General features: G+C 46.3%; 1 protein-coding gene and 1 pseudogene across 1 annotated transcript; both read left to right on the top strand.

The window, feature by feature from the left end:
• Positions 1 to 1096: 1096 nt before the first annotated feature.
• Positions 1097 to 6383, top strand: LOC109734250 (uncharacterized; annotated as a pseudogene).
• Positions 6384 to 12060: 5677 nt separating this feature from the next.
• Positions 12061 to 12480, top strand: LOC109734249 (pathogenesis-related genes transcriptional activator PTI5-like). The gene has a single exon (XM_020293462.1). The coding sequence runs from the start codon at positions 12061 to 12063 to the stop codon at positions 12478 to 12480; it is 420 nt and encodes a 139-aa protein (XP_020149051.1).
• Positions 12481 to 22030: the final 9550 nt, after the last annotated feature.

Raw genomic sequence — 22030 nt, forward strand, 5'->3', positions numbered from 1 at the left:
CATTTTTAAGAACTCATAAGTATTTTAAGAGACCGAGGGCCATCACGGAACACCATCTAGCTTCATCTGTTGCATAATCTCGGTCCTCTTTACTGAAAAGAGATGCATGGTACTGTAATTTGAATTAATCTGTACAAGATGTTTTTACTCATGATTCACCTGTGAATATGCAGTAAAACCTACGCTAGTTTACATAATATAGAAGTCTCAGTTCAGTAGAGTGCCTGTATTTTTTTTCACATGAGCTTTCAGTATTTCCAAGCTTTGCCTTGAGATGTTGATATATCTGAAAGTTCAATGTTTCTTGTGCATCCATGTTCAGCTTGTGCGTGCATGTTCAGTCGGCATCTGCGTGTTCAGCTTGTGCCTGGAATGCTAGGCGTGCAAAAAGTTCAGAGACATACGCAGTCCTAGTCGCGCAGGCGGCTGATGCTAATCCTGCTATTAGCAAACGCGAAATGTTGCGGACAATGCGGCCGGCCCGCAGACGTGTCCACTTGCATCCTGAGATCGGGGGCTGGGAGTTGCAGTCCATCGCCGTCGCGGCGACCGTCCGAAGAGATGCGTTCAGTTCAAGCGATCATCCAAGGAGACGCGTTCCGTCCGCACCGCCGCTGATGCAGGTAGGATCGTGTAGTACGGAATAGGTAAAGCTGCCCACCGCTGAGGGGTTTTTCGAAAAAGTACCAGATCAGAACTAAGATGGAGACGGGCATGTTTCTGCAAAATTAAGGCAAGTGTTACATTAGGCGTAGGATTTAAGTTGGATGGCCAGCGTTGATGCAAATAGCCGGATTCATTAGGTTTGGCCAGAATCAAGATGGACGGGGGTTCAGGCTTTCAGCGCCATGATGACTCCCGCGTTCACATCCACTCCGGCCGGCGCCCTCTCCACCTTTCCGCACGCGGCAAATCCGGCACGTTCGACTGGGTGGAGGACCAAAACGATTCGGCCTGCAGTTATTATTAAGGGAAAAAAAAGCAAGGAAACTTTAGTACCACCTTGGATATCTATCGGAAAGGAGGCGTTATTCAAACCTATATATATATATATATATATATATACACACACACACAGCTCCTTGCAGCGGACGGACCAAGAAACGCGTCAATTCAATCAATCAATCAATCAAATCAAAGAAGAAGAGAAAGGAGAAAAAGAAGAAGAGGAGGAGAAAAGAGAAAAAGAGAAGAGCCTCTTCTCATCAAACCCCCAATAAACCGGAGATGGAGGGGGAGCTCACGAAGAAGATGGAGAGGAAACTCAGGAAGAAGCTATTGAAGAAGATGGGGAAAGAGAAGCCCCAATCCCTGGTAAAGGAAATCATCTCCGTGGAGAGGGAGCGCAGAGACTTGCATGCCTCACTTACTCCCACGTTCTCTGTCTGGAAAGAAATCGATTCTCAAACAACGTGGGCAATCGCCACAAAGGAGCCTGCTACCGCTACTACCAGGGACGATGAGAATCAACTTGCGGAGTACTTCAACTTGATGCTCCAAGATATGGAGGACCTGGGCCATCGGATGCTTTCTATGCTATATTTTATCAACAAATCCAATGACCCCATCTGCTCCTACAAGGCCACCGAGCTGTGCAATACAGCAGCCAAATTAAATATGCAGATATCCAAGGGATTCAGCATGAACCATGAGCCGGAGCAGGAGCCGGAGCCGGGGCAGATCAACTTGTCGACTCTTTTCAGCAAATATTATCGATTTCCCAATAATTACGAGAACACCTTGGCCAAGTTAGACATGAGGGAGGAGGAGACCAAGTGTGAGGATGTTAAGGTGAAGAAGACCAAGGAAGAGGAGGACAAGGAGAATGACCCATCCACAATCGAGTATTTCAAGAAAGTCTGGAGTATTGCTTGGTGTCTGCTGCCCTGTCATGAATATTTCCCATTAAGAAAAGCCATGTTATGTTATATAAATATGACCTCCTGTTATTGTTTGCAAATAATATGATTATGTATTAGAAGCAGTTTGCTACCTCGGTGTTTGGATCCTCTGTAAGTTTAGGAGAATTATCTGTTGGGGAAGCCATAGCAATAAACTGCGATACCTTGGGGCTGGTCTATTAACAGGACAGCAAGGACACTACTTTTAAGTCTCTCCCTCTGCTTGAACCTTTTTTTTCCAGCAATCCTTGCAACTTCTGTACCCACCAGTCGTCCATGGAAATCACCTCAGTAATTCGAATCTTAAACTTGCAGCGCTCTCCCTTTATGGATAAAGCAGAATTTTATCATAGTGAAATGATTAGAAACACTGTATGCAGCATTGATAGATAGTAGTGACTTTTGAATCGGTCGACAATCCACTAAATTAGAAAGTTCTTCTAATTGTATAAGATGAAACCATCTTTTCAAGCTCTGTGGCAATTTCTGGAGTAGGAACATTAATGTACCATTTGGTAGCTCACAATAATTTAAATGCAAGCAAGCATGTGGTGTAAGACAGATCGACACAGCGTGAGCTGACAATCAACAAAGAAGTAATAAATCCATCCTTAGTAGAGCAAAAATGACCCACCTAAGAAATGACCTACAGTAACGCCAACAAAGAGTGCTACCTGTGGCTCTCTACATAGGCATCCCGTAATCCAGTAGCTTGGACAGCAAGGGCATGTGCTCCCCAGAGCATGACCACAGCACACGACTGCACATAATTCCATCTAAAATGGGTGTCATAATTCCATCTAAAATGATTTCTTTTTTCAGTTTAAAGCTGACAGCCTATATTGCTTACCCGCTGTCTTATGTAGACATTGTGTGTCTCCTTTTGACTGCTAGATGAAGTTGTTTACATGTCGGTAACTTCAACAGTAAATCCAATAAACATCTGTTGATATAAAAAAATAGTAAGAACAAGTTAGACATAAATGTGATGAAAACTAATTTTGTTTATCGACCTGAAAGTATAGTGTTCTGCTCTGCTCAAGCCTCCAGCAAGGCGCATTGTGAGGAAACAGTGGAAAATTTTCTTGCTGGGGTACTATTTTGTTCACCCCTGGTCTGGTATGTAAAGCATAGCCTAAGAGGTGATCCAAACGCCTGAGCTTTGTCTAGCATCATATAAGCTGAAGTTCTCAACTGTGTGTTTATGCAACCCTTTGTTAGCTGATCCTTAAATTGCATCAGTCTTCTTTCTGGTACCAGTTCTTCCATTGTTCCCCCCTAAATAAATGGATACATAGTAGATACGGATATTACATAATGTAAATGGTAGTGCCAGTTTAAAACAAACACAAAAAATGTGTTCTCTTCTCGTTATATGGAACATGACATATGTAGGGTAACAACTTGACGCTCCAACAACACCAAGTCAATTTTGTCACTTCCCATACTCTTACAAATCAAACTATGAACATCCCTGTGTATGACTGCTTAGTTACATCCTATAAAAGTGGCCCTTCCATAATTGGCAATCAACTTAAAAAGGTAACAGAATTCGATGTATATTTTCATGATTAACCTGTACATCATCTGTATAGTTATCTTGTTTTGAATAAATCAAGCAATTAGTACACTACTAACAAAGTTTAGCATACATATTAATGTCTAACTATGAGACATACACGCATAACAGTAGGGGGGATGTGTGTAACTGTACATATCCTGTACTTTTGTGTGTGTTACTTGTGTGGAGTAACTATGAGATGCAAGTTTTTGTAATAAGTGTCTCCCTATGCTTGAACCTTTTTTCAGCAATCCTTGCAACTTTTGTACCACCAGTTGTCCATGCAAATCACCTCACTAATTTGAATCTTAAACTTATAGCGCTCTCTCTTTATGGATAAAGCAGAATTTTATCATAGCAAAATGATTAGAAGCATTAATAGATAGTAGTAAACTTGTGAATCGGTCGACAATCCGCTAAACTAGAAAGTTCTTCTAATTGTAGAAGATGAAACTATTCTTTCAAGCACTGTGGCAATTTCTGGAGTAGGAACATTAATGTACCATTTGGTAGCTCATGATGATTTAAATGCAAACAAGCCCGTTTTAGAAAAATAATCACATTTTATGTACCTCTAGCTTCAGTGTGCTGTCAATGAAGTTCCGTTTTCTTCAAAATGAAATATTTCTGTTCCAAAGCTTATTCATATTAGAATTCTGATATTTGACACTTGTCTTTGGTGCTGCAGCCATATTGAGCCCTATGCAATTTACACGCTTGTTTTTGATGATATCTTTACATTGCTTATTCATATTAGAATTCTAACATTTGACACTTGTCTTTGTGCTGCAGTCATACTAAGCCCTATGTAGTTTACACACTACACACCTGGCAGCATCCCATCCCCTGCTGCCGTCACTGGTACTACTTTGCAGATCTATTCAATTAAGATAAAGAATCTGAAAGGCTTGAATTGGCCACTCAAAGTGTATGGCAAGGTTGCTGCTCGAGACACTGTGGACCGCAACCGCAACATTCTGTTCTCTCGGCCAAAGTTTGATTATCAAGAACTAAATGGAGAAGTATGTATTGTATTAAGTTTTCTTCTCATTTTATTCATGTTCCGTAGTATAATTGCGATTAGGTATTTATAATGATTATAATTCCTGCAGAATGATTCCTTATGCTTGATTGGCCCGTCTCGTGCGATTGTTAGTTTTGACCATGTCGACTTTGAAGTTGAACTCAAAGTAATCGATGAAGCTGAGTCGCAAAGATTGATTATTTGTACAGGACGTTACGGCGGTACAGATGATTTTAACACTTCCTCAGCCAGTGTGACTTATGGTGGTGATGGACCTACCTTCTTGCTCTCCAACCATCGTTGTACAACTGAGTTAACACTTGAGCAGCTTCATAAATCGCACCAAGCTACTATTGTGGGCATACGAGTAACCAAAGGGGATTGGCCTTTCAAACATGGATGTCGGGTCATTTGCTTTTGGGCTCCTTCTTCTGCTGTAGATGTGATCGATACCACTTGCAGGTCAATTGTCTTGCTTGATGATCGTGACAAAGAAATACATTCAGGTTCAGGCAAGTATCTTCACTTGTCGAGACGAGTGGTTTCAGTGAAATCATATGGGATTCTGAGAGTGACCATAGAAGCATACGGAGGGCCCGGTCAGTGTATTGCACAAAAGGGGCATGTTGACTTTCCTGTTAAGCAGTGCCAAACAACCGCGTTTGATTGTGTACTTGGGGACACCACATTGGAGGTGGTTGTAGCTTGGTCGTTGCTTATCAAGGACAAAATGGATCTCCAGGTAGCTATGTAATATGTAAACCTTGTATGCTAACTTGTTTACTAAACTATGCAATTTTTTATGGTGCTTAACATCCATTTTTAATGTGCAGGTCCAAGCGGGGCAATTTAATGGAGAAAAGGTCTAAGAGCTTATGTTAATTTGGTAAGTCGATATACGGATGAAACAACATAAGTCTGAACCAATAACTAATTTGTTGAACTTGTGGCCTCTGATTTTGCAAGCAGCATAAATTTGAACCAGTAGCAACAGTAGCATGATTAGCTAGTGTGAAACAGTAGCATGATTAGTAGGATTACTCGAGTCCCATGCTGCTGGTCTCAGTTTTAACCCGTGTTTCTCTTTGTTTCATCAATCTTCTACTAAGTGTACATTTCTGCAATATTAGAATTGAACAAGGCGATGAGCCGATCATAAGCATTGGTACTAGTGTCACTGAGTCAAACCAACTCCATTGCGTGCATATACATGCTTAAGTGTCGATAAGAGAACAGGCCACGATCCATGTTATCCCTCTGAGAATGGGAAAGGTGTGCCAACAGAATGTCGCGAGCATCTTTGGTCCACCGTTTTACTATACGGTATATGCTTTAGCTGGAATTTCCTTCACACGGATGAAGTCAAGCACCTGTAATGAACAACGAAGTGCAGGTTTCGTTAGGCCACTCTTGGCAGTTTTTGGAACATCAAACTTAAAGATGCCACTGGTGCCTTAAGCACATGGCTGCAAAGCAAGCCCATGTGTGAAATTGACCACATTCACAATCAAACTCTTCCGCATTTCCAAGCATGTTTACCTTGTATGATACCTTCCAGCGACTACTGACGCGATATACAAAATTTGTGGCTTCTTACAGCATTGGAGGCAGCATCAGCAGGATCATCGCCGAGCTCTGCTTCACCGGACTCCACCGCCCCGTCCAGAGCCTGACTAGCGCTATTGCTATTGTTTTATGTAAGGGTTTGTTGTGCTGTGCCCCCAGCAAGACTTATTTATTTTTACTTGTCGCACTTGCCTCCTGAACTTTGGATCCTGAACTTTAGATCCTGTTGTGTTGTCGGTGCACTTTGGATGTTGAGCTTTGGATACTGAACTTTAGATGTTGTTCTGTTGTTGGTGCACCTTGGATGTTGAACTTTGGATGCTGAACTTTAGATGCTGTTGTGTTGTCGGTGCTGTTGCTTTATACTCTTGAACTCTGGATGTTGGTCTGTTGTCGACGCTGAGCCCCAGTATGTATTGAACGTACCTTTTGTGCTTGTCAACCTCCTCCATTTTGATGGGATGGGCGCCACACTCATGTAATATGTGCCCAAATTATTCAAACATAGCCCTATGTATATCTGCATGTTGTTCAATGGCCAGGCTTGCTGTCATTAACTACCAGTGAGCTACCTGAAATAAGCAGAGGCCACTTTAAAACTGAAGCCTCATACTTTCCCTCTGATTTCTCTGTCAAACTAAAGCGTCGTGTACTAGCTCAAGTAGAGTAGAGCCTCCCCCGAAGAGCAAAACGAGTCTGCAACAGGTGCTATTAATGCATAGTACTTCCTCTGTCCCATAATATACGAATGATTTTTACATTACTGTAGTGTCAAAAACGTTCTTATAATTTTTTTTTAATAAAGCTAGCCATGAAGGCTTTTCCCTCAAAAAAACGTTCTTATATTTTGGGAGTAATTCAGTAGCTAAAAAATGGAGTAAGCAAGAGGGGATTTTCTCTGAAACAGAAGACGAAATATATATGAATATAATATGCAAGGGAACAAGTAACCCATACATAGTAACTCCATTTTTCGTCTATGTAACAATTAGACATATATGCAAGGGATCCATCCATATAACTAAACGAGAACTTGCCTCGAATTCGCAGCACACATGTACTACACGATTCAGAGTTGTAACACAAGCAAGGTCCGTTTGAGAGAGGGAAGAGGCCGGTACGGTGAGATTATGGAGTTACAAACAGTAGTAGCAAAGATTGTGGAGTTCCAATGTTATACGGTACTAGATCCTGTGAATGAGAGAGAGAGAGAGAGAGAGAGAGAGAGAGAGAGAGAGAGATATGGAAACAGCAGCAGCGGTGGTCGCTGGGTGAAGCGCGCCGTGGATCAGCGAGGATGAGCCGCGCGTGGGATTAGGCACCCACCGCTTGCCGTCAGGTGGGTCGCGTCTCTGGATGCTTCGATCGCGCGGGTGACCAGACACGCTGCCTGGTGGAGCGCGTGACCTTGTCTGGCACTCTTCAGTTTGCCCCCTCCACAACTGAATTTTTGTCTGCCACTTTTGGCGGGACCCACCTGTCATAATCGTGCTCAAAACGGCCTAAGCCGGCGACTAATGTTTTATGAAAAAAATTAATGCTTTTTGGCACAATTCCGTAAATGTGTGGTTCCTGCAAACCTTACCTGAAGCGTCAATGTTTTTTGCAATTAGTGCTTTTTGGCCAGTAGAGCGAGATCTCGGACGACATGATCTTGTACGGGATGTACCACGCACGCGTAGGCCGAGCCACGCGGTCCCGTCCTGTCCCGTCCGGATGAACGCGGACCCCGGCCGGCCGGCGCACGCACGAAGAGGAAGTGCGCCATGGCGGCGACGTGGACGGATACCATCACAACCAACCCGTTCACGTTGAGGAAGCGGTACACGTGCGCGAGCCCCGACTCCGGACGCACGCCAGCAGCTGCTTCCAGCAATGATGTTATCCTGACCAAATGTACACCTCAAAGTGCAGCAGCTGCTTCCTAAAAGTTAAGCCCCATTCAACTTCAAAAACATTAGCCCTGTAAAACTGCTTACAGCAAACTCAAAAGCGCCAATCCTTCATATATACAAGAGGAGGGCCATCCATTCAAGATTCAACTTGGTTGGAGCTTAAGTTGAAAGGGAAACAAGCAAGCACGAAAGACTGGTCTGTCAATCTGAACCCTGCAAACCAAATTCCTTGTTTTCCTCGCATTTTTTTTAAAAGGAGGAATACCATCAGTTGATGCATGCAGCCATATTATTAGAAGTCGCAACAGAGTCTTAACATTCAAGAAAGCTCAAAAATCCGAGCAAAAGAATTTTTGAAAGCCCAAACGCTGTCTAAAAAGAGAGAAATGATGTTATCCTGGCTACGTCGATCTGCTGTCTGACACTCCATGGGCGCCGCCACTGTGGATCAGTTTCACCAAGCCGCACTGCTCCGCTCCCTTCTTTCTTTAATTTGTCCTCAGACTCTTGCCTTGCTCGCCGACGCCGCATCAAGGGAGAGAGAATCTTGCCAAACGCTGTGCCATCGCCGGACGCGCTTCCGGTCGTCCTCGTGGAACTGCGCCCCACAGCGGAGAAGCTCTGGGCTAGTCGTCCTAGCCTCCTAGGCTTCATTCTCTGCTCCGTTTTGATCAGCCGCCTCCGCGACGCCAGGAAGGTCCCCAGCGGAAGGTCCGCCGGCACGTGGCCCTTGAAGCAGCAATAGGTGTGCCGGCAGGCGCAGTTCCCCTCGCTGCCACGGGCGCTCTTCTGGGCGGAGGAGCACGTCGCCCTGGCCGAGTGCGCCGTGCTCCCACTGACCACGGCCTTGGGCCCCACAGCCTCCCGGCAGGCCCTGGCGCTGTAGCTTCTAGTCGGCCTCAGGTACCCGGGATCAACGACGCGGGCGTCCGCGCGGTGCCCGGCGCCCGGCGCCCGGCACGGACGCGACCTGCTCGCCGCACCCTACCTGTGGTGCTTTCCGTCCTGCGCCACGCTTCCCACCCGGAGTCTGGCTATTTCCACTTCCTCGCCGCCGCCGGGGTCCTCTGCTCGCTCCACAGGGTGCAGTTGGGTTGGACTAGGCTGAGCCAGATGCAGCAGCGCAACTTGGACATGGAAGAAAATTTAGTGCAAATAAACCGGATGAAAAAGGAAAAAGTCCAAAACAAACCTTCAATTTTTAGGCGAAAGCTAAATCAAACCCCGAACTCTCAATTCCTGAAATCAGCACACTAAACTCTTTAATCCCGGTCTATTTTAAACCTTGACAGAACATAGCCGGGATTTGCTGAATTGGGGCCGCCCAGTAGCACAGTTGCTCATGCGCGCGCGCACTAATCTGGTTTTTTCTTAGTTTCCTCCTTTTTCTTTTTCTTTTCTTTTTTCATTTTTACACATGTCTAATTTTTCTCAATACCCAATGTACATTTTTAACGCACACATTAAATATTTTTGGATAAACTTTTGATATTTTCAAATAAATTATGTACATTTATAAATTACATGTTTTCAAAACTTTTTGAATACATGGTAATATTTTTTCAACTACACGTTTTACATTTTCTTAATGACAATAAACAATTTATAAAATTACACAACACTCTTTTACGTGGTTCAACATTTTTAAATTTGCATACATTTTTTTCAAGGACATGCCACATATATTCTGTTAAGGTTAAGACACATTTTTTACATCACACAAACATTTTTTTTACATTCTAAACACATTCTTTTAAAAATATCACAAACACATTTTTTGGAACTCATGATCATTCTTGAAATGTTACATTTTTTTAATTTAAAAACATTTTTTTGAATCACACAAATATTATTATACATTGTACAAACATTTGGATTGGCCCGTACATTTTTTAAAACTTGTGATATTTTTTAGATGTCACAAAATATTTTCAGGTTTCAGAAAATGTTTATGTATCAAAACGTGTCCGCACTTTAAAATTTTGTTCAGGTTGCAAAAAAAAAAAATGTTTCAAAAAGTGTTTGCACTTTAAAATTTTGTTCAGGTTTCAAAAAATGTTTAGAAAGGTGTTCGCTTTTTCAAAGTTGTTGGTTTTTTTAAAAGTATTCGAAATTTTCAAAAAGTTCTCGCACTTTATAAAATGTTCAAAGATTTCATAAATAAATACGCTATCAATAATTGTTTGCCCCTAAAAATGTTTTCAAAGTTCGACGCTTTGGTTTCTGATTAAATATTTCGGGCCTCTGACTATGTCAGTCAGTGTAGTGGCTACCAGGTCCCAAGTTCGACTCCACAGCATGTTTTTTTGGTTTGGAATTATTACGTCGCCCGTTAAGAAAAAGAAAGAAAGAATTTTTTACGTCGCGTGTTAAGGAAAAAAACTTGCTTCATGTCTGGTGGGCTGGCACAGTCGAGTCCACTGCCAACAATCCGAAACATTTTTTAAATATATTATTTATGAAATAATTTACGAAATTCCAAAAACAGTATTTAGAAAATGTGACACAATTTTGAAAATACGAATTTTTTTAATAGCATGTGAAAAACTGTTGGAATGCTGAACATTTTTTGATAAATGTGTTTTTTTGAAATCACGAACAGTTTTTTAAAATGCTAATAGAGTTGATTTTGTGCGAAACACGAAATTCCAAACTGTTTTTAAAAACACAAAACGAATTGAATTTGTGCGAAAAATAGAAAACGACAACATTTTTAACTTTTGAACAATTTTAGAAATGTGCGAACATTTTTTAAACCTCATGAATTCTTGTTGTGTTATAGTGGGCCGGCCCAAATTCTAGTATGTGAGAGTAGCTGGAATCCCGGCCGGGATTGTAGTCTTCCCAGCGTGCCAAACAGGTCTAGGGTCCAAAATAGACCGGGATTACAAATTCAGAGTGCCAATTTCCGGGATTCAAAGTTCAGGGTTTGATTTAGCTTTCGTCTACAACTTTAAGGTTTATTTTAAACTTTTTTCGATGAAAAATCAGAAACCAAAATAAACCATGGACGCGGCAGGTACAGCCGGCCAAAAAAAGTTTGGGTAAAATGTAGCACGTACTCCCTCCGTAAAGAAGAAATATAAGAGCGTTTAGGGCGAAAATTCGGTTCTGAGCCCGAGCTCAGATGTTCCTGGAATCATGACCATCGCATGCCCTCGTGATCGCTGCCATGACCCGTATTTGTCTCGCGTATGTCACCCGTATTTGTGCAGAAACAGGAACGGCCCTATCGCATTTATTGCCGTTCGTTGGGTTAGCACTGTCCTCCTGGTCCAGAATAGTGCAACGGACCTGATGTTTTCCTGGGCCTTACTCTTACTGGACCGTGGCTAATGCATAGTACTCTGTGCCCGTAAAAAAAAGGAGTACTACGCGGTGCAGTTGCATGCAACCGAGCACGAACCCCTCGTCAAAAAAAAAAAAGGAAAAAAAATGCAACCACGCAGGAGGTCCGTTTCTACAAGTGCTGCTGATACGAAGTTGATCTGAAACTGAACTTGCCCTCTTTTACAGTGCTGAACACAGCCCCTTCGAAGATCTCTGCCCTTTGCTTGAAGACTTTTTCTGCATGACTTTTTGGTGTTTCCAGTCTCGCCAGATTCCAGAATGTGTATGCCAATAGGCTTAGAGCATCTCCAGCCGCACCCTCAACACGCCCTCCCCAGGCGATATTTTCACGCCGCCGCAGAAAAATCGGCCCAGCCACGCCCCCATAAGCCCATTTTTCGCCGGCTGGGGCCGAATTTGACGCCGGCGGACCCAAGCCGAACCCGGCGCGCTGGGGGCGCCGGGTGAAACGGTTTTGGCGCGAACTAAACGTGGGCCCCCGAGTCAGGGACACGGTGCTTCTCGTCGCTTCGTCGTCCTCATCGCCTCGGTTCCCGCGGGAGAAATCAATGCCAAAGCTGCGGCGCGCTGCCGCGCCGGTCAGCATCCATTGATGCCTCACGGGCGGCGCAGTGTATGCCCGGCGGCCACGCGGACGCCGCCCGCCCGCGGCTATAAAAAGCCTACCCTCCGTCGGTGGACGCACACTTCCCCTCTCCTCTCCTCTCCTCTCCACCGCCGACGCTCCTGCGTGCCTCCTCTCTTTCTCGCCTCTGCGCCACCATGTCGATGCGCCGCCTGGGCGCTGCTGATTTCCGCGGAGTCCGCGAGCGCCGCTCCGGCGTCTTCTCCTCCGAAATCTCGTTCGGCGAAAAACGGCTCAGTCTCGGCACCTTCGACACCGCAGAGGAGGCGGCCCGTGCGTACGACGCGGCGGCGTGGCGCCTCCGGCGGCCTCGTTGGGATATGAATTTCCCTGATGTGTCGACGAGCCAGTGCGCGCAGGATCTCGCGCATCTCCCGCGGCTTTTCACCGACGAGGATCGTCGTGACAACCGGAGGCGGCACCGTCGCCTAGCGATCGCGGAGATGGACGTGGAAGCCATGGCGGAGTGGCGCGAACGCTTCCCGCAGGACATCGTCAACGAGCGCCAGTTTTACAGGCAACGGAGGACGGAGAGGGAGGCGAGGAGAAAGGAGTGAGCCGCCTATCGGGAGGACAAGCGTGCGCGGAAGCAGGCCGCTCAACTGAACACGTCGTCCTGGGACTTCGAGGACGAGCGGCATGCTGACGCCTACTTGCAGACGTCGGAAGAGGACATTACCGAGTCGGAGCCGGAAAGCGACGAGTAGTTGATCTTTTCTTTTAATAGGCTTTGCTACGGTGAACTATCTGTGTATCATTTTCATTATGTATGCTATGGTGAACTATCTATGTATCATTTTGAACTTGCCGGCGGCGTCGGCGAGGAAGGAGGCGAGCGAGGGGTGCGCTAGGGGCAATGACCAGCGGGCCCGGGAAGGGGAAGTGCGCGGCGGTTGGGGGTTGAAAAATGAATCGCCGGGGGGGGGGGGGGGGGGGGTCGGCGATTGGGGGAGGGGGGAAACGCCCCAGCGCCGATTGTATCGCCGGCTCGCCCCCAGGAGGCGATTTTTATGCGTCCTGAGGGGGCCAACGGCTGGAGATGCTCTTACTCCTCAGCAGATCTCCCGAGCTCAACAGCAAGCCCGTGTACACCAAGACAACAACGCCGCGCAGACTGCCCGTTCCAAACCAGCAGCCGATCCAGCGCGCCCCACTAAATCATGTCTTCAAGCCAGTTTCCACAGTCGCAACGGCCGCTGGATCGCAAATGCTTGCTGTTGTTGCTCTGTTTTTTTTTTTTTTTTTTTTGCGGGTGTGTTGCTCTGTTAATAGCAGCTACGTACAGATCTTATGGTCACTGTTCTCGTTCGGTTCTTTGTTGTGACCATGTATTTTGGCTCAGCCAATTAGCTGTACGCTGACTGTACTTGGTATGTGGCGGTCCTCTTGTAGGTGAAGTTTAAGTATGCAAGGGTGGCTCCCTGTGTTTTAGCCCGTTTTCCTGATGCATACTTAAACTGATGAAATGCCTGTATATCCAGTCATTCCTCTAAACGTGCATTGTTCTGACTTCTGATTGAGCATGTTTTCAAAACGTTTTAAATTCTCGGTGGTTACACATATATACTACTCCAAATCCCTGTCAGCACGCTACAGCGAAGCGATTTCATGAGCCGCAAAATCCCTGTCGGTGGTTAGCCACACCGCCGCAACGCCGCTCCTCCCGGCGGTTCCTAGCCTTTTGGCTACCAACGGTACGTCGAGGTCCTAGCGCCCCCACAGAATGCCCCACAGCTCGCCCATTCACTTCTTCTCCTTGAACACAGTCGGCGCAAGGCCCCAGCACGCGGTGCCATCTTCTGCGACGGCCGGCCTTCAGCGGTTCAACTTCAGCCTCGACGCCGTCGTGGCACTCAGCCCCGGCGTCCTTGCGCACGGTGGCAGCAGCGCGGCGCCCGGTGTTCCATCTCTGCTTCCTCTACCATCAGCTTGCTGACGCAAAGAGTAGCAGAGTAGCGGCATCAACCTCCCGGCAACGTCGACGCGGCGGTCGACCTCCCAGTACGGAGGTGTTGTTGAAAATATTAGCACTTTTCCGATTAGACTAATTCACGAGTAAACAGTAAGCATGGCATAAACGGCATGCATCTTATAGCGATACCTAACCATGCTAGCAAGCAGCACATATACAGCTAGCACGAGAACGAGTAAACGAGGGATGAACAGATCATACCCTTCGGTTGGCCACACCAACGCGGCGGAGGCAGCAGCAACCTCGGCGTCGTCGGTGGCCTTCCTCTTGGCGGCGGCGTCGTCGGCCATCGTGTCGATGTAGGGGAAGTAGTGGAAGCAGAGGCGGTCGGTGAAGGGGATGGATCGGGAGCAGTCGCGTCGAGACGCTCCCCAAAAACCTTATTGCCGTTCTCCCGGGCAGGATCTCGAATGACAGGGTTCCGGAGGCACCTGCTCTCCCGACCAACCGTGCACACGGTCGTCGGGATGGGATCGCCGGAAGCAGCACAGAGAGAGGAAAAGTAGATGACGGTTAGGGTTGTACGAGAGGGAGTGAGTGAACTGAGTTAGGTTTCACTCCACTAGCCAAAGCCTTCTTATATAGGCCGTCAGGTAGATGGGCCTGGGCCAGGCCCACGACCGAGTCCGCAAACAGCCCACAGTCCAACGTCTCGGACAATGGCGCTTCCGTAAGCGACTCGTTAATTAATTAACTATTTCTGAGCGGCAAAAATAAGCTTCGGCTCGGCTCATTCCCACAACCCGCGGCGCGCGCGTCGTGACGAGGCGAGGCGAGTTGGGCGGCGGAGGAGGAGGAGCGCGCCTGTACAACTCCTATTCCCAAGCTCTCAATAGCAAGTGATGGAGCAGCCCTTATAGAAAGGTCTCACTCTTCTTACTGTAGCAGTATGGTACTAAACTTCCCACCACTTGCCGTACACATGCATGCGCCTTAGAGATTAACCAGGGATTATTGTCTTATATGGGCCTAAGCCCATCCATAATCCAACAATCCCCCACCAGATCTCGAGGCACATAAGTTTGTCAATTGTTCCAAGCAATGTTTGATATACCAGAATTTTCAGCGGAGACTGTTAAGTTGAAACTCCACCTTGAGCAATGGGATTGGACTTCTTCACAACTGAACAATGGACTATGCCTTGAATTGTCAGTTTGGCATGTAGAAGTTTCGCCCATTGTCAGCTGATACGTGGCTGCCGAAGGCTAAACCCCACGGGTGGAGCTTATTAGTCGTACTCCATACCTTCTCATGAGCTTCCTAGAGATCACCCAATCTCATAGACTGTGACCAGCAGTCGGGCTCACATAGGTGTGTTCCTCCAAAGAATGCTCTATTCGTTAGCATCTTGCTTACATAAGCTTTGGAACACATTAAGACGAAAGTCAGCCTGCCTTACAGAATTGAGAGTATTATTGCATCTCCAACGGAGTGGGTTAATTAAGGATACTCTCCTCAGTTGACCGCTGGATTGTTTTCCCAGGTCCTAATTTACGGGATCTCTGATCACATAGGTTGGGTTACCCCCATGGCAACTTACGTGGGTCTCATACCCATCTCCCTCGATGCATTTTCTATCACAATCCGTGATAGCCCTTTTGTAAAAGGGTCTGCCAGATTTTTAGCCGTCTGGATATAATCCAACGCTATCACTCCGGAGTTTCTTGATTTTCTGACAGATTTTAATCTTCTTCTTATGTGCTTTGTGGATTTCATATTGTCCTTTGAACTCTTAGCCTTGGCAATCACCATTTGATTGTCACGGTTCATAAGGACAGCCGACACTGGTTTATCAACCACCGGCAGATCCATCAAAAGCTCTCGAAGCCATTCTGCTTCGACGCATGATGTGTCTAATGCTGTGAGTTCTGCTTCCATAGTCGATCTTGTTAAGATCATCTGCTTGTAAGACTTCCAGGAAACAACACCGCCACCAAGTGTGAAGATATATCCACTTGTGGCTTTCATCTCATCTGCATCAGATATCCAATTCGAATCACTATACCCCTCAAGTACTGTTGGGTACCCAGAATAGTGAATTCCATACTTCGTAGTACCTTGCAAGTAATGCATCACTCGCTCAACAGCATGCCAATGCACATCTCCCGGATTGGAAACAAACCGGCTCAGTTTGCACACAGCAAATGAGATGCCAGGACAAGTAGCACATGCTAGGTACATCAGTGAACCAACCACTTTAGAATATCTTAATTGATCTACAGCCGTGCCTTCGAACTTTCGAATCCGCACGCTAGGATCATATGGTGTTGCAGAAGGTTTGTAGTCCGAATATCCAAAACGGCTCAAAATCTTCTCAACATAGTGGGATTGCAAAAGTGTAATTCCACCCTCAGAATTTCTTCATAGCTTGATGTTCAAGATAACACCAGCCACTCCCAGGTCTTTCATCTCAAAGTTATGAGATAGAAAAGCCTTGACCTCCTCAATGACTTTGAGGTGGACCCCAAATATCAGTATGTCATCGACATACAGACACAGTATAACTCCTTCGCCCCCACCATAGCGATAGTATACACATTTGTCAGCTTCGTTAACAACAAAGCCAGCAGATGTTAGAGTAGTGTTGAACTTCTCGTGCCATTGCTTAGGCGCTTGTTTCAGGCCATATAGAGATTTCACTAGCTTGCACACCTTTCTTTCCTGACCATTTACTACAAAGCCATCTGGCTGTTGCATGTAAATTTCCTCGTCTAGCTCTCCGTTAAGGAAAGCCGTCTTAACATCCATCTGATGAACGAGAAGACCATGCGAGGCAGCCAAAGCGAGTAATACTCGAATGGTTGTCAGTCTAGCCACAGGTGAGTAAGTGTCTAAGAAATCCTCTTCTTCTTTCTAGGTATAACCCTTCACTAGTAGAAAACAGGGCATAGGTCGCAGGGCAGTTTTCACATTAGCCCCGGTTCAGTCACGAACCGGGACCCATGGGGGCATTCGTCCCGGTTCGTGAGCCCAGGGGGCCGGCCGGGGCCTCGTGGGCATTGGTCCCGGTTCGTATGGAACCATTTGTCCCGGTTCGAGCCACGAACCGGGACTAATGGTCCTCGCTCCTGGCCCACAACCATTTGTCCCGGTTCTTGGCATGAACCGGGACAGAAGGCCCGGATTTAGTACCGGTTCATGCCATGAACCGGGACCAATGAGGTGCCTATATATACCCCTCGCCCGCGAGCAGAGCACTCCAGTGCTCTGTTTTTCTCTGGACGGCGAGGGGAGGGCTTTGTGGTGCTCTAGCTCACCTCCTATGCACATGAGGTGTTCGATGAAATGCCCGAGCCACACTAGTTAAGCTTTGTCCTCTCGAAGCTCGACCTCAAAGCTCCATTTTCCTCGAGATTTGTCTAGGTTTAGCGGCCTGTCACGTCCCATTCCCGTCTTCACCGCCGTCGACCGCCCGCGCCGATCTCGTCGCCGGCAACACCGTGGTGAGCCTCTTGTTCTTATCTTCTTTTTGAAAGAAAAAATTCTTACTTTAGATAGATACTTGTCTAATTTTCTTACTATTTTATTCCTTCTTATTACATAGTGCGATGGTTTTGGTATCCGCCCCCGTCGGCCCTCGTCCTGTCTATGATTCGGATGTGGTATATATTATCTTTTTATAACTATTTGATTCATTTATTGTTTATGACAAATATACCGACCAGCGTGACATAGATTTTATTTATCTAGGAGGTGGTTGAACCGGCAATTCTAACCGACCCTATTGTCGAGAGGTTAAATTTAGTTGAAGAAGAAAACAATTACTTGAAGGAAAAAATAAAAAAAATTGAGGAGGAGAAGATGATATTGGAGTTGCATGTTGCGGATGTCGTCGATGATCACAAGATCAAGATGGATGCAATGCGCTTGAAGATTAGAAAGATTAGAAAATATGCCATTCATACCGAGGCTTGGTATCATTATGCCGTTGGATCAATTGTTACCTTGGTTGCGATTATGATCGCATTTGTTTTCGCATTGAAATGTTTTACATAGTTTCAATGTATGGTTTAATTAATTAGATGCTCTGGAGAGCTATATATATGTTGTTAGATGAGAACTATGTATGTACTTTGGTTCTAATGTGATGATGAACTTCTATTAATTTGGTCACTTAATTATCTATTCATGATGTTCTGTAATGGTTTTTGACACACTTAATTATATATAATGCACGCAGATGAACCGGCAATGGATGTACGGTGACAGACACACCTCCGAGTACATTAAGGGCGTGCATGATTTTCTCGAAGTGGCTGAGGCAAACAAGCAGAATGGTTTTATGTGTTGTCCATGCCCTACATGTGGGAATACGAAGTCTTACTCTGACCGGAAAATCCTTCATGCCCACCTGCTTTACAAGGGTTTCATGCCACACTGTAATGTTTGGACGAGGCACGGAGAAATGGGGGTTATGATGGAAGACGGCGAAGAAGAAGAGGACGATGAAAACTATGTGCCCCCTGAATACGGTGATGCTGCAACGGGGGAAGCTGCTGAAGATGAAGAGGAACCAGACGATGTGCCCAATGATGCTGCAAGGGGGGAAGCTGCTGAAGATGAAGAGGAACCAGTGCCCGATGATGATGATCTCCGCCGGGTCATTGTCGATGCAAGGACGCAATGCGAAAGTCAAAAGGAGAAGCTCAAGTTCGATCGCATGTTAGAGGATCACAAAAAAGGGTTGTACCCCAATTGCGAAGATGGCAACACAAAGCTCGGTACCGTACTGGAATTGCTGTAGTGGAAGGCAGAGAATGTTGTGCCTGACAAAGGATTTGAGAAGCTATTGAAAATATTGAAGAAGAAGCTTCCAAAGGATAACGAATTGCCCGACAGTACATACGCAGCAAAGAAGGTCGTATGCCCTCTAGGATTGGAGGTGCAGAAGATACATGCATGCCCTAATGACTGCATCCTCTACCGCGGTGCGTACAAGGATCTGAACGCATGCCCGGTATGCGGTGCATTGCGGTATAAGATCAGACGAGATGACCCTGGTGATGTTGACGGCGAGCCCCCCAGGAAGAGGGTTCCTGCGAAGGTGATGTGGTATGCTCCTATAATACCACGGTTGAAACGTCTGTTCAGAAACGAAGAGCATGGCAAGTTGATGCGATGGCACAGTGAGGACCGTAAGAAAGACGGGAAGTTGAGAGCACCCGCTGACGGGTCGCAGTGGAGAAAAATCGAGAGAAAGTACTGGGCTGAGTTTGCAGCTGACCCAAGGAACGTATGGTTTGGTTTAAGCGCGGATGGCATTAATCCTTTCGGGGAGCAGAGCAGCAATCACAGCACCTGGCCCGTGACTCTATGTATGTATAACCTTCCTCCTTGGATGTGCATGAAGCGGAAGTTCATTATGATGCCAGTTCTCATCCAAGGCCCTAAGCAACCCGGCAACGACATTGATGTGTACCTAAGGCCATTAGTTGAAGAACTTTTACAGTTGTGGAATGGAAACAGTGTACGTACGTGGGATGAGCACAAACAGGAGGAATTTAACCTGCACGCGTTGTTGTTTGTAACCATCAACGATTGGCCCGCTCTCAGTAACCTTTCAGGACAGACAAACAAGGGATACCACGCATGCATGCACTATTTAGATGACACTGAAAGTATATACCTGGACAAAAGCAGGAAGAATGTGTACCTGGGCCATCGTCGATTTCTTCCGACCAACCATCAATGTCGAAAGAAAGGCAAGCATTTCAAAGGCGAGGCAGATCACCGGAAGAAGCCCGCCATGCATACCGGTGATCACGTACTTGCTATGGTCAATGATTTACACGTAATCTTTGGAAAGGGTCCCGGCGGACTAGCTGTTCCGAATGACGTTGAGGGACACGCACCCATGTGGAAGAAGAAATCTATATTTTGGGACCTACCCTACTGGAAAGAGCTAGAGGTCCGCTCTTCAATCGACGTGATGCACGTGACGAAGAACCTTTGCGTGAACCTGCTAGGCTTCTTGGGCGTGTATGGGAAGACAAAAGATACACCTGAGGCACGGGAGGACCTGCAACGTTTGCACGAAAAAGACGGCATGCCTCCGAAGCAGTATGAAGGTCCTGCCAGCTACGCTCTTACGAAAGAAGAGAAAGAAATCTTCTTTGAATGCCTGCTCAGTATGAAGGTCCCGACTGGCTTCTCGTCGAATATAAAGGGAATAATAAATATGCCAGAGAAAAAGTTCCAGAACCTAAAGTCTCATGACTGCCACGTGATTATGACGCAACTGCTTCCGGTTGCATTGAGGGGGCTTCTACCGGAAAACGTCTGATTAGCCATTGTGAAGCTATGTGCATTCCTCAATGCAATCTCTCAGAAGGTGATCGATCCAGAAATCATACCAAGGCTAAGGAGTGATGTGGCGCAATGTCTTGTCAGTTTCGAGCTGGTGTTCCCACCATCCTTCTTCAATATCATGACGCACGTCCTAGTTCATCTAGTCGACGAGATTGTCATTCTGGGGCCCGTATTTCTACACAATATGTTCCCCTTTGAGAGGTTCATGGGAGTCCTAAAGAAATATGTCCGTAACCGCGCTAGGCCAGAAGGAAGCATCTCCATGGGCCATCAAACAGAGGATGTCATTGGGTTTTGTGTTGACTTCATTCCTGGCCTTAAGAAGATAGGTCTCCCTAAATCACGGTATGAGGGGAGACTGACTGGAAAAGGCACGCTTGGAGGGGGGAACTCAATAATATGCAGGGACGGATATTCTTGGTCTGAAGCACACTACACAGTTCTACAGAACTCTACCTTGGTGACCCCGTATGTCGATGAACACAAGAACAGTCTGCGCTCCAAACACCCGGAGCAGTGTGACGACTGGATTACATGTGAACACATCAGGACTTTCAGCAGTTGGTTGGAAACACGTCTCAGAGGTGACACCACTGTTTGTGATGAGTTGTACTCGTTGTCCAGGGGACCATCTTTGACTGTATTGACTTACAAAGGATACGAGATAAATGGGAATACATTTTACACGATTGCCCAAGATCAAAAGAGCACCAACCAAAACAGCGGTGTCCGCTTTGATGCAGCAACCGAGAGGGGAAAGGACACATATTATGGTTACATAATGGACATATGGGAACTTGACTACGGACATGATTTTAAGGTCCCTTTGTTTAAGTGCAAATGGGTCAATCTATCAGGAGGCGGGGTACAGGTAGACCCACAGTACGGAACGACAACAGTGGATCTGAACAATCTTGGGTACACTGACGAACCGTTCGTCCTAGCCAATGATGTGGCACAGGTTATCTATGTGAAGGACATGTCTACCAGACCGAGGAAAAGAAAAGATAAGGAAGCGAATACATCATACGATGAGCCAAAGCGGCACATAGTTCTTTCAGGAAAAAGGGACATTGTGGGAGTGGAGGGCAAGACAGACATGTCTGAAGATTATGAAAAGTTTCATGAAATTCCTCCCTTCAAAGTCAAGGCTGACCCAAGCATCCTGATAAACGATGAAGATTATCCATGGTTACGGCGCAATAAGCAAATGACACAAGCGAAGAAAAAGTGAAGACTTTCTCCCGCAACTATTATGATGATAGCATGCCAACTTTGTAATAGACGAGTATGATACCATTGTCCGTTTTGTACAAGAAGTGCATCTAGTTTTTGCCGTAACCCTCTCAACTTTCTTGCACATGCTATGTGGATGAAATGATGATACCATGCCAACTTTCAACCTTTTCAGAGTTCATTTGAAATGCTTTATAAGCCGTGAGTGCAGAGAGGTTAGGCCCATAAGCCTGCTTTAGAGAGGAGCTCGACAGCTCAGGCGCACCGCACCTTATAAACAGGTGCGGCTCTCTCTTAGCTAGCGAGGTGGGACTAAACTCACCACCACGCCGTTGTGCAAGGCCATTGGTCCCGGTTGGTGGCACGAACCGGGACCAATTCCACCCTTTGGTCCCTGTTGGTGCCACGAACCGGTACTAATGAGGCCGTGGCCCCACGAGCACCTTTAGTACCTGTTCGTGGCACGAACCGGTACTAGAGTTTCTTACTAGCTAAGCAGTTTTTTAGTCCCACCTCGCTAGCTGAGAGGCACTAGGAGCGGTTTATAAGCCCTGAGTGCAGAGACGATGAAGAAGAGGCGCAATGCTCAC

This window comes from Aegilops tauschii, chromosome 2 (assembly GCF_002575655.3).
Source record: "Aegilops tauschii subsp. strangulata cultivar AL8/78 chromosome 2, Aet v6.0, whole genome shotgun sequence".
NCBI classification, from domain to species: Eukaryota; Viridiplantae; Streptophyta; class Magnoliopsida; order Poales; family Poaceae; genus Aegilops; species Aegilops tauschii.